General features: G+C 39.7%; 1 protein-coding gene across 1 annotated transcript; it reads left to right on the top strand.

Moving 5' to 3' along the window:
- The first annotated feature begins 529 nt into the window (after positions 1-529).
- RAB39A (RAB39A, member RAS oncogene family) lies at positions 530-22,376 on the top strand. The gene is made up of 2 exons (XM_082660924.1): positions 530-771; positions 21,840-22,376. Exons 1-2 carry the CDS (start codon positions 545-547, stop codon positions 22,264-22,266), a joined length of 654 nt encoding a protein of 217 aa, XP_082517050.1. The 5' UTR covers positions 530-544; the 3' UTR covers positions 22,267-22,376.
- The last annotated feature ends 104 nt before the right edge of the window (positions 22,377-22,480 follow it).

Below are 22,480 nucleotides of genomic sequence, written 5' to 3'. Positions count from 1 at the left end.
AGAACGGTGGTCACATAACTGGTCAAAGAGGAAACCACACAGTGACCCAGGTTACGGCCCCCGCGTTTTCCAAAATTAGAGCCGGAATCGGACAAGCCCGCCCTGACGCCCGTAAGAAAATGATTCTCACTTTTCATTGGCTGACCCTCCAAGAGTTGAGACCTTGCTTCACTTTCATTGGTTGCTGCTGCTGTCACGTCCTTTCACCACACCCACTTTCCCGTCGGCGCCCAGTGAGCTTTGGGGGAAAGTGATTTACAGAGGTCGGGGGCGGGAGTCCGCAAGCAACTAGACTATTTCCCCCCACCCCTCACCACGGCCCCTGCTCCGCCCACTGGCCCGAGGGCCCGCCCCTGGCCCTGCCGGGCCCCGCCTCTCCCTCCAGAGAGGGCGGGGTCCAGGCGGCGGCCGAAGCCGCAGGAATATGCTGGAAGCCGGCAGGCGAGCGCCCGGGAGGTGCTGAAGGGACAGTTCCCGCCGCCTTACTTGCCCCGCAGCGGGTGGGTGGGTGGGGCGGCCCTAGAGCCAGCTGGGCACGTGAGCGATGGAGACCATCTGGATCTACCAGTTCCGCCTCATCGTGATCGGGGACTCCACAGTGGGCAAGTCGTGCCTCCTGCACCGCTTCACTCAGGGCCGCTTTCCCGGGCTGCGCTCCCCAGCCTGCGACCCCACTGTCGGCGTGGACTTCTTCTCCCGCCTGCTGGAGATCGAGCCGGGCAAGAGGATCAAGCTGCAGCTCTGGGACACGGCGGGACAGGAGCGGTTCAGGTAGGGCCGCCGGCGCCGGGACCCCAGGGACCGCGCCGCCCCCTCCATCCGCCTGGGGCACCTTCCCCAAGCGTCGGCCGCACAGGCCAGTGTCGGGAGAAGCTCTGGCCCTTCCCTCTCGAAAGTGCAAACACTCCATTCTCACTTCCCCTTTGCCCCTCCTCTTCCAGGGACGACTTCCTCCTCCGCAGTTTCTCACTTCTTTCTTTGGCTCCCATTTCCTGCGTCCCCTTTCTGTCTTTCCTTTTCCCGCCTGAGCCCAGGTCACCCTCACCAGCCCCCTCTTCCGCAGCCCTCTACCCCTGCTAGTATTTTTATCCCCAACTCTTCGGCTCCCCTGCTGCCTTCTCCCCAAACTCAGTGTCCCTCGCTGTACACACCCTGACCTGACCACCCTCCTCCAAGCTCCCGTTTTCCTCCCCTGACGGAGCAGCTTCCCATCTACGCGGCCCAGGAGAACTGCATAGAAGCGTTCCCAGATTCGTGATTGATCCATTTAGCTTCACAGCAAGCAGTGCTCCAACCCAGATTACTGCATGAGCTCATTGGGCATCGTTCAGAGGGAGATGATGAATGCGGTAATGGTCTGAACACCTCACAGCACCGAATGTGGTCATCAGAAATACTGGGCCAGGACCCGTGGGAATGTGTCATGTACAGCAACTAGATGTAACATCAGGGACACAGGCACAGCAGAGGAGTTTTTTGTTGTTTTTAAGGGTTGAGTTGTCTTTAGAAGTTTGTCATCATTGGTGCTTTGGTGAAGAAAAGAGAGATGTACATACTGAGATTTGTTAGGAACTTTTCCTTTATTTTATTTATAATAGGTACTTAATGTTCCAGAGTGATAATAGATCAGAAAATACTTTTCTGCATAGAGAAGGAGGGATCCAAAACTAAACGTAACTTGTACGCATTTCCTAGATATTTAAGATTTAACCAGATATGAAGCACATTTTAAATTTCTAGGATTCAAGGAATTTAGAGGAAAGTAGGGACCTGATATATTGTAGTGTTTGGGGCTTTTTTAAGGTTGCATTATCAACTGGAACTCATTAAAGCAAGCATTTTGTAGTCTTCAGCAAGTAGTCTGTTTGTGAAATAGAGTACTTACTGACCGGATTTCCCAAACATGGCTTCCCCTCACCCCAGCCAGCATCCATTCTGAATGAGATGAGTCTACTTCTGTGAGAATGTTCCAACACTTTCAAGTTTTGGCTTCCATTCCCAGCTATGACACTGATTCATAGAGATAAGTGAACTGCTTAGCTTGCTTATACCATAGTTTTACAATGTGTAAAGTGGAAAGATAGTAAGGCCAGCCCTTTAGAGAAGTGTTAAAGGTTATTGATTTGAATTGTACAATACCTAGAATTCCATGAAGAAGATTTTTTTTCAAGAAGCCTCCTTTAAAATAATTTTTCAGGGCTTCCCTGGTGGCGCAGTGGTTGAGAGTCCGCCTGCCGATGCAGGGGACACGGGTTCGTGCCCCGGTCCGGGAGGATCCCACATGCCGCGGAGCGGCTGCGCCCATGAGCCATGGCCGCTGAGCCTGCACGTCAGGAGCCTGTGCTCCGCAACGGGAGAGGCCACAACAGTGAGAGGCCCACGTACCAAAAAAAAAAAAAAAAAAATTTTTTTCAAACTCTGATTCCTCATCTGTAAAACGGAGTCATTATGATCTCTAAGATTCATTGCAGTTTTACCATTATAAGGTAGACTGCAAATTCATTCACTTGTGATCTCAATCAGAGATGAACGTTTAAGATATTTCATGGTCAGAAAAAAACATTTACTAATAGCTCTTGCTATACCCTCTAAAGTGAAAATAATAAAAACGTGTTCTTTATACCTTAAACTTCTAGCAACTACTGATAATTGCAGCTACAAGAAACATAGGTAGTAAAATCTTCTTGTGTCTAAAATTCTTTCCTTAAAAACTTATTGACAAGAAAGTAAGGATGATTAATTTGTTAGATTTTAATGACCTTTTCTGTTAAATACATCATTTTTTTATTGCCTTTAAGAAGAATGTAAATTGATTTTATATACACTATTAAAACCAGACAGTAACTCTCTCATAATAATGCAAGGACATTTAGGGAATGTTTACTGACAATGAGTCATACTTTATTTTGCTTGGCTCTTTACCAAAGATGTATTCCTAAATACATACATATTTCAGTAGCTGCCTCCAAATACTTGCTTTTCTCTCATTTAGCAGAATGTTTCTCCATAAAATTGCATTTAAAACAATTAATGTTAAATCATTCTGTACCTTCCTCTAAAAAAATACAGATACTTATTTTGAGTAAGCACGTTTGTTTCATAGAAAGGTACTATATAGTTCATGAATATATAGTTCTGTCATTAGTTATAATTATACCATTAGGAATTTGAGGAAAACATTCCATTTGGAGGTTTATTGGTGATTAGATATAAACTAACAAAAAGAAACCTACTTTAGACAGTTCAGGATATAGCTTAAAAGCATAAACAAATATGTTACAGAACAACAAAATAGTGAGCTGATGATTATGACCATAAGTAGCCTTAGTTATCTTTTTTTTACCCAGCTTTATTGAGGTATAATTGACAAATAAAGCCTTAGCTTTCGAAGTTCAGATAATACATGCTAGTAGTCAATAACTACTTACAAAAAATAAAAAGGAACAAAATCAAAGTGAAGAAGGTTTAGAAAAATGATGAATATGTGAGCATCTGTAAATTGTAACTTAACACTCAATTGTTAGGTTTTTATTATTAACACTATGTTTTAGTCAGGATAAATGTTAAATTGCTGTATTAAGGATACTTAAAATTACAGTGCCTTCATTAACAATAGTTTATTTCTCTCTTGTGTAACAGTCTCAAGGTAAGTAGTACAAGTTGTTGGAGTGGCCTGCTCCAGGCCATCATTCAAGTACCTTCTCTCTTAGTTTTCTGCCATCCCTAGGACATTATCTTCTTCTGTGTGAACAAAGCTGGGTTGCAGGCATACTGTGTGCCACTTCCAGGGGAGGGGAAAGTAAAGATCTAAATCAAGTAATGTTTCTTCTAAGCAAATGAGGCCAATGTGGTGCAGATCACTTCAGCTCTCAATTCAGTGAAGAGAAATTAGTTACAAGGCCACACTTACACGGGGCTACCATGTGCCTAGGAAAAAGGGAAGATGGATTTGGCACTGGGGGGAAACTAGCTGTCACCACTTTTATTTTTTAATCATCATAGTGGAAGAAGTTTAGCAGGAAAGGAAACAAGAATATTGCTTAACAGCATTAATAAGATAAATAAGTGCAAATAAGGCTAGAAGTATAGAGAGCAAATGTAAGAATGTAAGAATATAAAATTTGAATTTTTCCCATGAAAAGCACTTAAAGCAATATGAAGATAAAATGAGATAAAGAAAAAGCAACATTAGCTATAGGGATAGAAAACCTGAAGCTTCAAGCCAGATTGGGCCTTTTATTTCGTGTTGTCTGGCCTTGGGGGTATTACAGTTACAGCCACTGGTTGTAAAGTTCAGAGAATAATGTCCTCCTAGTGTAGTTCTTCTCAAAGCGTGTTCTGCAGAGCACTCATACCTTCTGATTCTTTTTAAAGGATGGGTTCTGTAATCAAATAAGCTTGGAAATCCCTATATTCCATTTCTCTCTTAGAAATTCATATCAAAGACTCCAAGAAGTATTGAGCAAAGAAACCTGTTTAACTTTGATTAAACTAGCATTTCCACCATTTATTTGAGGGGCTATTCTTAAAACATGAAAATCTATGATAACTAGTGTTCTTAGTAGTATAATTTGGGGAAAGCTCCCTTGATGAGTTGCTTTAGTCACATTCTTTGAGCAGAACCAACTAAACTTTTGAAGTTTGGAGCAATGGAAAACGTGCAGACATTAGTTAACCAGCTAATGGGCTGGTTACAGCTAAAGGGCTGTAAGCAGTAATTGCTATAAAAGGGACAGCCTCCCCTGCCCCCCTAAAAATCTGAAGGTGACCTGTAACTAATACCACTTAACATCCTGGGCCTCTCCCTAACTCTCTGCCTGCCTCTTCATCTCTTTTCCTCTAGCTCCTCTCCTACTGTGTATCTTTCTCTTCCTTATGTGTCTTACCCTTCCTTAAACTTCTTTATATTTTTCCTTTATCCCTTTCATCTATCAGTCCCTACTCATAGTTTCCTCCCACCTTCTGTCTTTTCCTCTACTTCCTTTTTTTTTTTTTTTTTTTTTTGCGGTACATGGGCCTCTCACTGTTGTGGCCTCTCTCGTTGCGGAGCACAGGCTCCGGACTCGCAGACTCAGTGGCCATGGCTCACGGGCCCAGCCGCTCCGCGGCATGTGGGATCCTCCCGGACCAGGGCACGAACCCGTGTCCCCTAACATCGGCAGGCGGACTCTCAACGACTGCGCCACCAGAGAAGCCCCTCTCCTTCCTTTTTATTTTAATGTGTCTTGTATGCTCTCATTTCTTTTTAACTTATTCTCCTTATTTACCCTCTGCCTCCCTTTTGTCTCTGTTTTCTTCTCTTCCCCTTCAAAACATTCATATGAAGTAAATGTTTAAAACTGGTTTAATTTATGTTCTCCGTTCATAATTTTAGAAGTAAGCAACATGAACATTTTATATTTCTCCTTAAGGTATCTTTTAAGATTCCTAAACTAAATAGGTTTTGTTTTTTGTTTTTTTTAAAAGGACCCTTACTTGATCCCCACTCTCCTTACTGTGGTTCATGATCTTCAATAGAAAAAGATTTTCTGATAGTGGATTGGTGGGTTCATATTGCATAGGTAACAGAGCAGAGATTGTGCACAACTAAGTCCCATAATCATTGCAGTCTACTGTAGTTCCAAGTTATTAGAAACAATAGAAAGCTAGACTATATTTGTATTGAGTAATCTGATAATATACTGTCTTGGTTAAAATTATTTGTGTTTTAAGTAACAGAAATATAACCAAATTAGTTTGGATATAAGGCATAAATTATAAATGATACAGGTCTCATGAGAGACAAAAATCTCACTGAACATACAAGTGTCTGAAAATATGGAAGCTCTAATAACAAGAGTTTGTGGATTTTCTGTCTAGTCTATTTCCATTATCCAATGCTGTCAGCTCCCAACTGTCTCAGTCTCTGAGCCTCTTATTCAAATTCTTGAAAGAAAAATTCTCATTGGCTATTTGATTGGCCAGTGAATCAGCTCCCCCAGGGTCCAGTTATTAAGATAATGTATACATAAAACACAAAGGGATTATAATACAAATATCCCAGGTATGCATTATGGGTCATCCAATGCAAATGAATCTGTAAGGGTCTACTTTTTGGGAAAGAGAAATTCACAGAAGAAGGAAGTGAGCAGTCACCCCAAAAAGTGTCTACTTTATGGAGTTTCAGAGTAAAACTGTATGTAAGAAGGAGCCAGCATCATTTCTAACAAGTGTAGCAGAATGTGGAAAAATGACCTGTGTAGCCAAATGTATTTTTATATGATAAAAGTTATTTTCACTGTCCACTCAGAGCATTCAGACCATTTTGAGTGATTGTATAGTCAGTACAGTTAAGAAGCTAGCCAGTAATTTCAAAAACCTGTGACTATTTTTCTTAATTTCTTTTTTCTTCAATGAATCAATTGATTTCGCATGTATAGCCACAGCCTCAATGACATATTGCTATATGAAGGTGATTATACATTCTGACAATTTAGTAACTAAATATTGTAAATATAGTAGACTAAATATTGTACTGCAATGTTTGAAGGCCCTAGGCCAGCAGCAGGCAAAATTGTAAAGTAGGTAAAACTCATTCTTGGGGACTTTGGGGCTTTCCTACTTTTCTTTCCTTCTGTTTTTGGATAGTAGGACCTTGACCTATCCTTCACTTCTATTTTCCCTCACATCTCAGTCGAAAAGCCATCCCTTACTACTCCATCTTAGCTTCAGAGAGAGAAGTAGCTAGATGACCAAGAGATACAAAATTATTAAAACTTAATAAGGGTTCTGACAGGAGTATTTCTATTCTAAAAGAGGATGACCACCTAGGAGGTAACACCTCATCTTGAAGTAACATTTCCCTGTTGGCAGAGTTATGGATCTATGGCTGATGGGTGTCGGAGTTTCCTCTCATCATGCTGCATTGATGACCACCTATTCTGACCCATTGGCTCCACATTTAGCTTTCAAAGAAAGGGCTAGAAAAAAAAATTAGAGATAATGTTGCTAGTACATGAATCACTCAGTAAAGTTTTCACATGAAGAAAAGTGCTTCGCTCAGTCTGAGAGAAAGAGAGAGAGAAGAAATTTCTAGCCATTGTCAGTCAGTTTGGTTAGCATACAAAGATTTCTTAACAACTTAGCCTCCATAGCCATGTTAAAGTTTAAAGAGCAACTTCTTGGAATGATCTGAGAATGTTTATCTTGGTGTTTTAAGAGCCAGTTATTCTTATCCTAGCTGAGTTAGAAGGGAATCTGCATTCTATCAGTCTGCTCTGTCAAGCAGTGAAAAAGAAAGGTGGGGCTTCCCTGGTGGCGCAGTGGTTGAGAGTCCGCCTGCCGATGCAGAACCCCGGTCCGGGAAGATCCCACATGCCGCGGAGCGGCTAGGCCCGTGAGCCATGGCCGCTGAGCCTGCGCGTCCGGAGCCTGTGCTCCGCAATGGGAGAGGCCACAACGGTGAGAGGCCCACGTACCGAAAAAAAAAAAAAAAAAAAAAAAGAAAGGTGAACCACTCAACTAATACTGAGGTATACACACACACACACACACACCAGAGAACATCAGATTTTACTTTTTAAGATATTTTCATTCTTTCTAAAGTGAAATACCTACAAAGCCTGTACTTTATGATACTAATATATCTGCCTCCAAATGTCAGTAACTTTTAATCAATTCTGACAATATATAATTCAGGGAAGTTCATTTAAAAATTATTACCCCACACAATCTACCTAGCTTATCAAGAAACAAATATTATTAAAACCCATTGTTTTCTGGAAAGAATCACTTTGTGTAATGAAGTACTGTTCTGACCTGTAGGAGTTCCAGAACAGAGGTCCAATATGTTTTAAATTTAAAAGTATATGTTTAGTTTAAGCTGTGAAAGAGTTTCAAAATACAGATAGTAGTTCTGTGTACAAGCATGACTGAGTAAATGTCGATGGCTAGCTGGCATATTATTTTATTTTGGTTTAGAATCTTAGTGTTCTTTTAAACATTCTTAAAACGTACTGAAGTTTTTTTCTATTTCCTTCCTATGGTGATAATTCATTTTTCATTTAGGAACAATATGCTAAATAAAATTATTTTATTACTGGCAGTAAGTCCTTAAGACCATCCACTGATATCAATAGCTAGGATATAAAGAAACCATCAAAAATATCTCAGTGCCAAAAAAATGTTGAGGTAAGGGAACAGAGACTTCTCTCGTAGGTTTATTTCTACTTCACTGGTATAGTGAGTGCATCAGAGTCACCTGAGAAAGGTCTTTATCAAGCCACGCCCCAAAATTCATCAGTGACTTTTCTTGGCAAAATGTTATCCTTCTCTATGCCTATTCTTTCCTCTGCTTTTTGTATAATTGGTCAAAATCTCTGCTTAAATTATCTTCCTGTACTAGGAATGTTAAAAGTGGTTTTTCTTCTGATTCTTTAGGCTTTCCAAATGTATTTCCATCTCGTAGGACTTAGTGGGATATGGCTTCAAATGGATAAGGCTGAAGAACAGCCTTAATCACAGACTCCTGCCTCAGAAATACAAAAGAATAGTGTGTGGCCCAAACTGAACCCTCTTCTCTAAGAAGAGATCAAGAGAGAATACTGCAAATGGGAGTTAGATACTAAGAACTTCCTGGCTATAACAGAAGTCATTATAAAGAAAGATTATAGATTCTCAAATTCTAGGCATTGCCCATCATTTTTCTTCAAAGTAGCATTTTTCAAAGTAATAGGTGTAATTTGAGTAAAAGTTTCCTTGATCAAATAGTTTTGGAAGTGCTGGGTTGTCGCCAGATTTCTCAGAGCTTTTAATATACTAATATCCTAATATACTTTGTAAACACCCAAGACAGATATGGTATTTCCCAACCCAGAGTCCTTTAACATAGAGTGTTTTAGGAACCAACAGATGGAAAGATTAGAGCACTTTAGGAGCCAATACTTCAAAGAAAAATTGTAGGCAATTCCTTAAATTTTAGGAGTATATTTGAGAACCTCTCATGGTTTCTTCTCTCATATGATTCTCTGTCTCTTTTGCTGGTGCTTCTGAATGACTCCGTCAGGTCTCCCTTTTAAAACACTTGGTTACTATATTTTAGAGCAAGATCTAATCAGATCAATAGACTCTAGAGAATCCCTTGGTTTTTGTCCCCTCATTCAAAATTAAAAGGTTTCTCCTCTTGCCTAACTTCTAGGCACTTGTCACAGTTTTACACAGATCATGCAATATCATTAGTACTTGTTTTAAGGGCTACAGAAAGGCTATGGGATTAGGAAATCAAAAGTTAATGAAGCAAATATGAGGTGAAGTTTAAGACATATATGATAGGACAGATGGACAGACTCTAAAAAGAGAATTAAAAGTGGAAGAGAAGGTGTAACTAATTGTATAGGAGAGGACTATTGGAGGCGAGGAAAATTAGTGAGAGATGAATTGAAAACAGAATCCAAGAAAGCGAGGGGGGAGAAGACACATGAAAGAAGCTACAGAGATCAACATTCTGGCCATTTTGGTACAACCACAGGACTGGGAAGAAACAGATGGATGGATCTGGTACAACAGTCCCCCTTTTTTTACTCTTTTTTTTTTTTTTTTTTGCGGTACGCAGGCCTCTCACTGCTGTGGCCTCTCCCGTTGTGAAGCACAGGCTCTGGATGCGCAGGCTCAGCGGCCATGGCTCACGGGCCTAGCCGCTCCGCGGCATGTGGGATCTTCCCGGACCGGGGCACGAACCCGTGTCCCCTGCATCGGCAGGTGGACTCTCAACCACTGTGCCACCAGGGAAGCCCCCCCTTTTTTAAAAAAAAAAAATGTATTTATTTATTTATTTACTTTGGCTGCACTGGGTCTTAGTTGCGGCACACAGGATCTTCGTTGGGGCTTGTGGGCTTCTTAGTTTCGGCATGCGGACTCCTATTTGCAGGATGCGGACTTCTTAGTTGCAGTGTGCGGGCTTCATAGTTGTGGCATGTGGACTTCTTAGTTGCAGCATGTGGACTTCTTAGTTGCAGCATGCGGACTTCTTGCAGCATGTGGACTTCTTAGTTGCAGCATGCGGACTTCTTAGTTGCAGCATGTGGATCTTAGTTGTCGCATGCAGACTTCTTAGTTGCAGCATGCAAACTCTTAGTTGCAGCATGCGAATTCTTAGTTGCGGCATGCATGCAGGATCTAGTTCCCTGACCAGAGATTGAACCCCAGCTCCCTGCATTGGGAGCATGGAGTCTTTTTTTTTTTAATAAATTTATTTATTTGTTTTATACTTGGCTGTGCTGGGTCTTCATTGCTGCATGTGGGCGTTCTCTAGTTGCGGTGATGGGGGCTATTCTTTGTTGTGGTGTGCGGGCTTCTTATTGCAGTGGCTTCTCTTGTTGCAGAGCACAGGCTCTAGGCACGAGGGCTTCAGTAGTTGTGGCACGCAGGCTCAGTAGTTGCGGCTCACGCGCTCTAGAGTGCAGGCTCTATAGTTGTGGCGCACAGGCTTAGTTACTCGGCAGCATGTGGGATCTTCCCGGACCAGGGCTTGAACTTGTATCCCCTACATTGGCAGGCAGATTCTTAACCACTGTGCCTCCAGGGAAGTCCGGGAGCTTGCAGTCTTACCCACTGGACCACCAGGGAAGTCCCAACAGTCTCATTTGTAAAATGATAGAATTAATGTCCAGAGAGTCTTTGACTTGCCCCAGGCCTTATCATTTGTTAGTGGTTTGCATAAAAGCCTAATTCTCTTAACTCCTCTGTTCAGTGCTCTTTCTGCTGCATCAGGCCTCCTGGCATGGTTGAAAAGAGTTTTACTGGCACATTGTGTAGTTTCTATCCTGAAAAATATTCTGTTTGCATACAACCCCACCCCCACTCCCATCTCTGTAGATCCAAATTAATTACTGTGTCTGCTCAAACCATTATTTTTCGGCTATATTCAGAAACAAAAGGAGAAATAACTTTACACAATAGAAGCGGTACTGATAACTGACAGCAAACACTTGTGGCTGCAATGACAATCAATTCTCCCCTCCATGCAGTACTCAGTGACTACACTGCTACACTTAGTAACAGGAATGAACCCAGCCCGCTGCAGTGGAGAAATTTATATGAAGTCTTTTGCCTTGTTAGACAAGGAGAGATGTTGGGTATTAGGCAAAGCTACAAGCAAATACTGCCTATGGTGTCGTAAAGTTACAAAAGAACTGTGAAGTAGTTTTCCTTTTTTTTCTAGAGAAACTGAAATCAATCAGGATTATGATTTATGTGTGGAAATCTATGCATTTGTTTAGATTAACTGTATACCAGGCACTAGATGCAAAAATAGATATAAAAATAAATATGATATAGTCTCACATTCAAGGTCCATGCTGTCTCTATACTGGGTAGAGTACAGACTATATTGCTATAACAGAGACTGACCAAATATATTACCTTAAATAATACAGAACTTTGTTTCTCTCTCCCCATGTTAATAGTCCAGAGTGAGCAGTTCTGGACTATCCAGGTGGCTGTGCCTCAACATCAGTTTCCAGGGTTTTCTAGTCATTGCCATTTCCTAACAAGCAAGAAGGAGAAAGAGGAAGCCTAGGGCAAATGGCGTCTTCAAGCAGATGAACGTCAGACTGCACACATAACTTATCATGTCCCATCGATCCAAACTTAGTGATATGCCAAAACTAACTGTAAGAAAGCTGGGGAATATAGTTTCTATATGAGTTGCTATGTACAAGCTAAAACTCATGGAGTTCTATTACTAAAGGAAGACAGGGAGAATAGACACTGGGGGACAGTTAGAGATCTTTCTCACAGACTCACAGCAAAGAAAGATAAATAATTGGAATAAAGGCTAGTAAGTACTAAAATAAGTTCTGGTGGCAGAACAAAGGGAGGAATTGTCATCTGTGTGTAGGGTTAGGGCTAGTTTCAGAGGATGTATCAGAAAGAACGTGGTCCTTGATGCTGGGACATGAAGGATATGTCAGTAGTAAGAGAAATAACAATAGGAAATAATAACAATTAAAAAAGAAGTAACTTCCAGTAATGATAGCAGATTGAACACCTTTGCCTATTTTAGCTTTTTTTCCTGAAACCTCACTAAAGTGACAATAGTTTTGTTTTTTAACCATAAATCCTAGCAAGGAGAATAGGTAAGGAGACAATAGCAAAAAAATTTTGGAAGTAAGAAAGCAGATGGAGGAATGGTAAATGAATTAGCAGATTAAAGAAAATGGGCTTCTAAGCTAGGGGTGGAAAAAGCTAAAGACCAAACCAGTATATATCATTGAATCCCCTAAAGATTCAGGAAATGGTGACACCAGATACTTCTGAAGTGGGAATGCTAAAATAAGGATCATTGATTGTCAGTCTGTTTAAGAAAGACTGGATCCTCACATCCCCTCCACCATTCCACACACCAGGTGACTTCCTCTCCCCCCACATTAGCAAAAAACTAGAAATTTATTCTTTGAAAAGAGTTAAACATAGAGTCTCTTACTGGAAGCATCAGGCATAATTGAGGTTGGGGTCCCTTATTAAAAGTAAGGGCTTTAAGTGAATGTATGCATGTTGTATGCTAAGACTGTCTAGCCCTCTTCCCCATCTTAGCTCCCAGAATGCTAGTAATCAGACCTTCACCCTTCAAACAGGACATTGGTGAAATCATTTCTGACAAATCTGACCAGGCCAAGAAGAAAGACTTAAGAGGCCAACATTAGAGTTTCCTCAACTAAATGATCCAGCCTGATCATCTTATGAGTGAGGCTTTTAGTCTCAATGAAAGATTACAAGAAATACTAGGAAATCTGTAACATGAAACCTAGAGACCAAAATAAACAGAAACCAAAAGCAACCAGAAAAACAAAGTTAATAAGGGAGAAGGGAATGTTTAAAAAAACAACCCCCCCCAAAAAACCCTGTCCTTAATCTTCTCAGAGGGATAGTGGGCAAGTATTTAAATCATAAAAGAAGAACAAGATACTATTTTTTCAAAAGAATATTCTGAGAACAAAAGAGCTTTTGGAAACACAATAGAAAAAAATAAAACAATATAAAGTTGGGGAAATCTCTCAAAAAGTAGGACAAAAAGACAAAGACTTAGAAAATAGGAAATATATATATATTTTTTAAATTAGAGGACTAGTCCAAAAGGTTCAATAAAAAAGTAACAGGCATTCTAGAAAAATGGAGCAGAAAAAACAGAGGGGAGAAATCATCAGTGAAGCAATTCAAAAAAATTTCCTAGATGTAGGGAGGGACCTGAGTTTTCAGATTGGAAGGGTCCAGCACAATAGATGAAAGTAGACACATTCTAAGGGACATCATCGTGGAATTCTAAACACTGGGGCCACAGAGAAGTTCCTACAAACTTCTGGGATGGGGTGGGGGAGGGACATGTATAAAAGGTCACATAAAAAAGATCTGGAATCAGATTGACTTCAGCCTTCCCGAAAACAACAGTTGAAGCTAGAAGGCAATGGAGAGACTTCAAAATTCTGAAAGGATTTTATATCTGACCAAACTGTCATTCAACTGTGAAAGCAGAATAAAAACATGCAAGACTTCAAAATATTACCTCATGCATCTTTTGTTTTCCCTCATGAATCTTTTTTAGGAAGCTACTTGAGGATGTGCTCTATATACACACACACAGACACAGACAAACATATAATGTGCATAAAAGAATAAACCAAGAATGAAGACATGGGCTCTGAGGAACAGGAGATTTACCCCTGAAGAAAAGCAAAGGAAATGCCCAAGAAAATGGTGAAGGGAGATCATAGGATGCTTTCTCTGCCACAGATACCAAGGACAACCAGGCCCGATTGGAGCAGGGCAGAAGACTGTAAGAGAGACCTCCTCAGGAAGATGAAATTGACAGAAAAGCTAACAGGAATGAACTTTTTAAAAAATGGCAACTGGCAGAGTTTGGGGTTAGGTTATTAAGGACTACTTGGAAAATTCAGCAAAAAGAAAAAGAAAGGAATAAAAAGATGTGGTAGAGAGTGCTAACTCATATCTGATGCTTCTTTTCTTCTGGACACACGGGAGGAATATATTTCCCTTCCCTCTTGACTAAGAATCATTTGACTAATTCTAACTAGTGAATTTGAGCAGAACTCACATGTGGTAGTTCTAAAATACAGCCCAGGTTTTTTAACGTTCTTCCTATCAAGAGGTGGGTTGTTTCTTACTATAGCATGGCCTGGCCTATCTTGATTAATATGCAAGATAATTATTAACTCTAAGGAAAAGAAATCAGTTTATTCCAGGGCTCAGCATTGAAAAGTATACATGGTCAGAATAACACAAATGCCAAGAAATGATCTTCCTAAAATTATGATATAACAGTACAGTTTTGGCAAGTTTGGGGAATAGGAAAAATAAGAATGTGTGGTAAGTGCACAGGTAACTTTGATGAAAACACAAACTTAGAAAAAGAATGAAAAAGAAGGACAGTCTATTCAAATGACTTGAAAATAAAAGCTGTATAATTTCAGACATAGAATGAAATGAGAAAAGGATAAACACCAATATAAATTATAAATGTGGAGAGATATACAAATCACATGAAATGAAGCAATATTGAGAAAGTTGTATGGAAACATAAGTCACAAAAATGGTAGGAGGATTATAACCCAAGAAAAAATGTTCTTTAATTATGTTAAATCACATAATATGTTGTATGGAAAATAAAATAATCATGAGAAGCTGGTCATCATCTCATTTTTGTTCTGCAAAAGGATGCCAGAAAGTGTCAGAATAAGTGCTAAAATCTTTTATACATTTTCTGTTACCATACCAAATAGCAAATAAGCATCCTTCATTATCATCTTACAGACAAATAGTGAAGCTAGAAACATTTCTCATTAATTTCTAAATTATTTGGATTTTCACATTAACTTGTTCTGCCTTCCAGAATCCACTACAAAATACAATTTGAATTACTACCAATTTAAATACAGTAGTTCTTTAGAAAAAGTGGATGGTTTCACCTTTATATTTACAGTGTGCACTGTTATTCAGCCCACTTCTCTTTTTGTTATTTAGCCCATTTCATGAATCCCTACTATAAATATCCAAAGGAGATAAGCTTTTTTGTATTTCCCTCTGTTATTCTCCCATTTGCTTAGCATTTGCATGCTGCCTGGGTACAGTCTTACAGAGTCTGAACTTATTAATTCAGTTGTTTATTTATTTACAACTCTCAGTAGGCCTCATGCATGCCCAATTCTGTTTTAGACACTAGGGATACAGCGTTCCGAAAAACGTGACAAAAATTCTTGCTCTCATGGAGCTTATCTTCTAATGGGGGGAGATGGGCTATAACCAAATAAGTTGGAAAAATTATATAGGACGTTAGAATGTGTTAACTGTAGAGGAAAATAGAAGATAAAAGGTGAATAGAGCATGCTGGGGGTGATAACAAGGCCTCACTATCATATAATGATGACCTGTGGTAAAAGAAAAATAAAAGATGGTCACAGGGGAATTGATTCACGTATTCAAAGACAGAATACGGCCATTAGGTCCTGTCAGTATTACATATAGCCTCCACAACCACAGACTTGATTTTTGATGGAAAGACCCTGGAATTACACATAGAGAATTTTAATGTTTGTATGTATGAAAAAAGATATTCTAAGTTATAAGCCCCAAGTTTTAGAAGGCAAAGGCAGGGACTGTTAGAGTCAGTAATAATACAAGGAGCGGGGAGACTTGTGTTTTAGTTTCTCGAAAGCAGTTCTAAGGGCCCAGATTACAAGGCAAGTGAAGCAGGTAAATAAAGCATCAACACAGTGACTATTCCCAGAAGGGCAGTAGGAATGTAATGTCATGGTGAAAAAAGGCACTTATAAGGCTAATGCATTCATAGGCTGCTTGCTGCCAGCAGCCTTTGTCATCAAAGTACTTCCATCTTCTAAATACCTATTTGGCAATTGGCAAAGCCACAAGAAGGGCATTTCCAGTGGACCATCTGGCTCATTTTACCCAGGTAAGTCAGCAAGTTCTCTATGTTTTGTTGCTTTTTTAAGAGAGCAGTGCACATCCTATAAAGTTCATAATAATAACATCTAAGATCTCATTCACATTTTCTGGTTGCATTGCCCATATATTAAGTAATTCTTTATAAAATGTAAGCCAATTCAGTGCTCTCAATTTCACTTGTCTATATATTATTTCAGGAAAAAAAATTAGAAAAATTAAACAGTTTAAAATGTTTACATAAACAAGGCAACCATTTTTCTTTTCTATTCTAAAGCGAATATACATGTAAGAATAAACTTTGAGATGAATGGATAAAGAAAATGTGTTATATACATACAGTTGAAAATTATTCAGCCATAAAAAAAGAAGGAAATCCTGTCATATGCTACAACATGGATGAATCTTGGGGATGTTATGCTAAGTGAAATTGAGACAGGAGGGAAGTGGGCACACACTTTAAAGATCACAACCTTTAAAAGAATGACATTGACTATACAACATAAACTGGCTAGATCCAACCTAGGCCCAAGATGGCAGAAGATTTGACTTCCAGTAGACCTTGAGCCTCATTATATGCTCATTGTAATGCCTTAGCATGCTAAACAACACACCCACAGGTGCCATGACAGTTCCGAGGCTGACCATAAAAGGCCAAAAAGTGGGCAGTGGTCCAATTCTTGGAAATCCCTGCCGCTTCCCCAAAAGAGTTGGAATAATCCTACCACTCGTTAGGCTATGCAATTACCCAACCCATAAAAACTAACCACTCCATATTTCAGGGCCTTGTGCCTTTTGAGATGGCCCACACTCTGCCTATATAGTGTGTATCTCCCAGAATAAACTTGCTTTCACTTTACTATGGCTCGCTCTTGAATTCTTTCCTGCACAAAGCCAAGGACCCTTACGTGGTGGCCTGTCCCAGGGACTCACCTGAGACCTGGGACAGGACTGTCTTCTCGCTCCCCATTTTCCTGCAACAAAATAAGCCGATCACAGAGGGGCAAATACTGCATGATTTCACTTATATGAGGTAACTACAGTAGTCAGACTCAGAAGCAGAAAGTAGAATGGTGGCTGCTTGGGGCTGGGGGGAGGGTAGGAAATGAGTTGCTGATCAATGGGAATGGGAGTATCAGTCATGCAGAATGAAAAAGTTCTAGAGATCTGTGGTACAACATTGTGCTTATAGTTAATAATACTGTATACTTAAAAATTGTTCAGAGGGTAAATCTCATCTGTTTTTTACCACAATTTTTTTAAATGAAGGAATTTTGGCTTCATAAAGCTATGTTGAAATTTATAAAATGTTTGCGACTTTGTTTTGTATCATTCTTTTCCTACAAAATATCTGTAGCCTCTATCAATCAGGTCTTTGGTTGCCAGCAACAAAACCAACTTGAGGACATTAATCAAAAACGAAAGTTACTGGAAGCATGTCTGCGTGCCAGAGACTTGACAGGATAGCTGGAGGGACCAGGCATGAAATGAACCAAAAGATCCCAGAAGTTCTGGGCAGCAAGGACTGCAGGAGGCCAGTGTGGTCCCCATTGATACTGTTGCCCCTTTTTTGCCTGTTCACCCACTGCCATAAGAAGCCCCAAATGGACAATTGGCAGTCTCAGCTACTAATTCAATAGAAGCATCACGAGGTTCTCTAGTGAAAGCATTTCTCCCTTGGATACTAAAACCTTTATATCAGCAGAGTCACAGGAATTAGAAGCAACAAAAAATTTTAGTGACTCATTAAGTGTAATTGGAAGAGGTACCATCACCCCACTTTTACCCTTTGTTTCCCATACCAGAGCATCTATTCATGGGGAAAAAAACACCACCTACTGTATTACTCACTAGCTTAGAACGTATACATCCTGAAGAATCATGCTAAAATCTTACAGGGTGTCAACTCCTGGACATGAGCATAACTAAATCTTTTTTTTTTTAATTGAAGTATAGTTGATTTACAATGTTGTGTTAGTTTCAGGAGTACAGCAAGGTGATTCAGTTTTATATATATGTATATATTCTTTTTCAGATTCTTTTCCATTAGAGGTTATTGTAATACATATTGAATATAGTTCCCTGTGCTATACAGTAGGTCCTTGTTGTTTATATATTATATATATGTGTGTGTGTGTGTATCTGTTAACATAACTGAATCTTAATAACCCTTTCCACAGTTTTATAGGTATATGCCTCTAGGTGATAGTGACATAAGATCAACAAATCCTATGGCATTAGCCCATTTCTTCCTCTGTTAACTGAAACCTTTGGTCTATAGCAAAGTGTGGGATACCATGACTTTGTATAAGGTATTCCATAAGTTCATGGATGGTGGTGCTAGCATGGCTTGAGTCCACGTTAAATGTCTATTACAGTGAGGACATATCAGTGTCTCCTCTGTGATGGTTTTCCCAGAGTAAGGTACCATATCCAAGGTGTCAGTAACTGCTGGAAAATTGGGTATTAAGCAGTGACGGTTGAGGCAAGAGAAAGTCTCTGCTCAGCCCAGTCCCAGCCTCCTACCATGATTACTGTGAGTCCAAACTGGGATAAAAATACTGACTGATGACTATAGAACAGAACATTTTGTTTCACCAATTATTAGGAACTCTTTCAAACAGGGGGCTTTTGGTGAGTATTCACATAGGATACAGTATTTGCATACTCAAGACCCACCTACACATGCCAAACCTCCTTAGTATCAGTCTTCTGATTTTGTTTTTTCCAACATTCCAAACCCTTAGCCTCTGCTCGTGTATTGGTGTAGATCCTTAACCTTCATCTCGCCATCTCTTCCTCTGGAAAAAGTACCACTAAAAGTTCCACAAATGGAAGGGTTTCTCTTTTCCACTATTGAGTGGAGTAGACTGATGCCAGCATATTATTTAGAGCCATCTGTAAGGCAGACTTGAATTTTTTTTCCCCTTTAACTATAGGGAAATTCACATAAGGCCATAGGTTGTGAGGGTGCTGCAGAAGTAGATATGCTGGGTGTGTGAGCCTTGTTACTCTGGGTCCCCTCAGGTCCCACCCCTATTCCTGCCTATATATATGACTTCTGCTTGATGACAAAGTTCCCGCCTGGTGAATCAGAGAACATATTTCTTGATGAGCACTCAGATGATGTTCAGGTGTCTAGTCTCAAAGCCAGGTTTTAAGCCAAGAACCATTTCTCAACAGTGTAATAGCTCACGACAAAGAGGCCATGTCTGTATTCTAAAATGTCACACCTGTAATTGTCCAGTGGAACTTTTCCCAGGCTTTCTTTAAATCATTTATTCATTCAGTGAGACTTTCAAAGCCCAGAAGGAAATAGATATAAAATAACATGCAAAAGATGTTGTTGCTTATAAAGAATTGTTACTCATCATTCTTTGCAACTCTTGGATTCTTTACAGGGAGGCCTATCTACCTTGTTCTTTTAGGGTCTGTTCCCTGCCTCCTTAAAGTACCTTCAAGACCTTCTGAAGACCTAAGTGTCTCGACCCAAGAGAGGAAGTTCCAGAGAAAGATAGATGTTCCCTCATCATCTCTGTAAGACCTGCCTTTCAAGTTCCATTTTTCAGTCTTGAAGGCCTGTCTCTTCCCCTAAATAACTGACAGCAGGGATGCCCAGTTGTTTTAGGGGAAACCCTGCCTTTTAGGACAACTAATTATGAATCTGAAGGCTAACCATTATCAGAATTCTAAATCTAATATCCAGACACAAACTGGAGATCAAATTACTATATAGAAAAAGGCAGATGTCCTATTAAGACCTTTTATTCCGATTAATTATTAATAAGGGCTGTTTTATAGAATATGTTACATATACTTTGCTATAATTTTATTCTATAGAATGATTTGGCAACTGTGTTCCAAATATGTTTTCAAAATTAAATACAAAGTGCTAGAAAATATGGTATTTCCTACATGCCTCTGCCTAATAGACAAACATTTCAATGTTGAATTTTTAAACACAAAAGCATGTTGTTTTAAATTATACTAATGGTAAATTAATTGCAGGGGGTGGGTGGTAATGCAGACTTGGTGCTGAGTAAATGAAAGCTTTCAGTCTAATAACAGCCTTAATTAGGTTTCTCTTAAGACACTGCACATCTGTCTAAATTCACACATATATAGATGAGTAGCAAAACAATAACAAATCAATTATCCCTCAAAATTAAAAAAACAGCAACAACTTAAATGAACTGCATTATTTGTAGCCTGCCAGTGATAGTGGGAGATTTTTTCTTACTGTCAACAACTGTACGGTACAGTAGTCCTTGAGAGAGGTTGTTTTTTTAAGTAGTCGCTTGAGAACCTCTCTACCATGAATTCTGAGGAGAAGGGGAAGCAGGAGATATGGAAACTTTCTTCAACAAGTAGTACTTGTGGTATCAGGTCACTAAACTGGGCTGTGATTTCAGCAATAAGGATAAAGAAGGTATGTAAAAGTTGGAGAGTACCAAATAACACACTGGCCCTACACAAAGATCTTTGGTGCCTCAGGCAAGTAACAGATGAACTTGCTTAAGGATGATCTCAATGCTTAAGATCACTGACAACTTGGGATAATTCCCTGGCGGTCCACTGGTTAGGACTCTGCAATTCCACTGCAGGGGGCCCCGGGTTTGATCCCTGGTCAGGAAACTAAGACCCCGCAAGCCACGCGGCGTGACCAAAAAAAACAAGATCACTGACAACTTGGAAGCTGAGACACATATGTGATTTCTGGCTAATACAACATTTAACACTTTCCCTCTCTGATAAGATTAATTAATCCAATATAGCAAATATTAAATTACATCCATCATTTGCCAGGAAGTTCTTAGATACATAGAATATGTTTAACCCTAAAGGAGCTTTGAATTGAGTAGGAGACATACCAACAAACCCAATCAGCACATTATGAAAATTGATATAATGGCGGTATGCCAAAGGTTCAATGGAATTATAAGAGAGAGAAGTGCCTAAGAGAGGTAGAGGGGGAGAAGACAGTGACAGGGAAAGCTTCTTATATGACAGGATTTTTGAACTGACTCAAAGAAGAAATAGGAGTTTGCTGGCAAAAAAAAAGGGTAGAAGACATTCTAGGTAGAGAAGACAACATATGTAAAGGCAAAAATATAAAACAGTATAGCCTTGGCCCCTTGCCTCATGATTCAGTCAGGAAACAAATGGCACACTTGAAAGGTTAACTGAAAAGAGTTTAATGTAGTGACTTTCCAGAAATGCGGGCAAGGTCAAGGGCACCAATAAAGGATGGTGATGCATTCAGTAATAGCAACAGTGGGAAGCCATTAACGACCTGGCCAGATGGGGCAAGGAAAGGAAATGAGATTGCCAGAACCTGGTGAAAGCCATAGCCATGGGAGAGGGGCTACCCAACAGGAACCTTGATCAGAAGAGCCTAGATCGGTAGAGGCAAACAATCATAAGTACGCACATCTCAGACTCATATCCCACGTCTGAACAATTTCCTGTTTCTTGAATAGGTATAGCCCAGGACGAAACCTGTAACTGATATAACAAGTTTGCCCTTGTTTCTTCTTCCTTAACTGACATAAAGAGGAGCCTGTTGATTTAAATGATAGGGAGAGATTCTTAAGATCTGGTCTGCTGTGTAACCTCTGCCCCACACCAAATCTTTTTGTGTGCCTACTTTTAACCACAGTAATGTAATAATTATTCTATCAGATATTTTAAAATAAAAACAAGTAATTCTGAGTGTGAGATGACATGTAAGTGCTTATTTGTCTATTTTTAAATATCTAATGTCAGTGGATGAAACTGGCTTGCATATTAGTTTCATAGAATTTTTTTGTTCACTTTGACACTTCATATTTGACTTATAAACTCTAGTTAAATCACATTAATTACAACCTTTTTTTCTATTTATTTTTCAGATCAATAACTCGATCTTATTACCGCAACTCGGTTGGTGGATTTTTAGTATTTGACATTACTAACCGACGATCTTTTGAACATGTGAAAGATTGGCTAGAAGAAGCAAAAATGCATGTACAGCCATTTCAGATTGTATTTCTGCTAGTGGGACATAAATGTGATTTAGCTTCACAACGTCAAGTTACAAGGGAAGAAGCTGAAAGACTGTCAGCAGACTGTGGTATGAAGTATATAGAAACCTCAGCAAAAGATGCTACAAATGTTGAGGAATCCTTCACTATCTTGACAAGAGACATATATGAGCTTATTAAAAGGGGAGAAATTTGTATTCAGGATGGCTGGGAAGGGGTTAGAAGTGGTTTCGTTCCAAATACTGTGCATTCTTCTGAGGAAGCAGTAAAACCCAGGAAAGAGTGCTTCTGCTGACTTCATACGTGCCAAAGAACTAAGAACAGATTGGGTGTCATTTCAGGATAAATACCGACATTAACAAGAGAATGATGTGATGAAAGCATTTTAAAAAGTTATAAACCCATGCTAACACTACTTTGTAAGGTATTTGATTCAGAGCAATATGGTTACTTGTTAAACTACCAGATTGGTATTTTGCTAAATTATCAAGCAAAGCAGACGACTTTTT

The sequence above is a fragment of the Grampus griseus genome (assembly GCF_964374135.1).
Source record: "Grampus griseus genome assembly, chromosome: 8".
Taxonomy (NCBI): Eukaryota; Metazoa; Chordata; class Mammalia; order Artiodactyla; family Delphinidae; genus Grampus; species Grampus griseus.
Note: the sequence above shows the minus strand (reverse complement) of the source record. Positions and strands in the feature narration are given on the sequence as shown.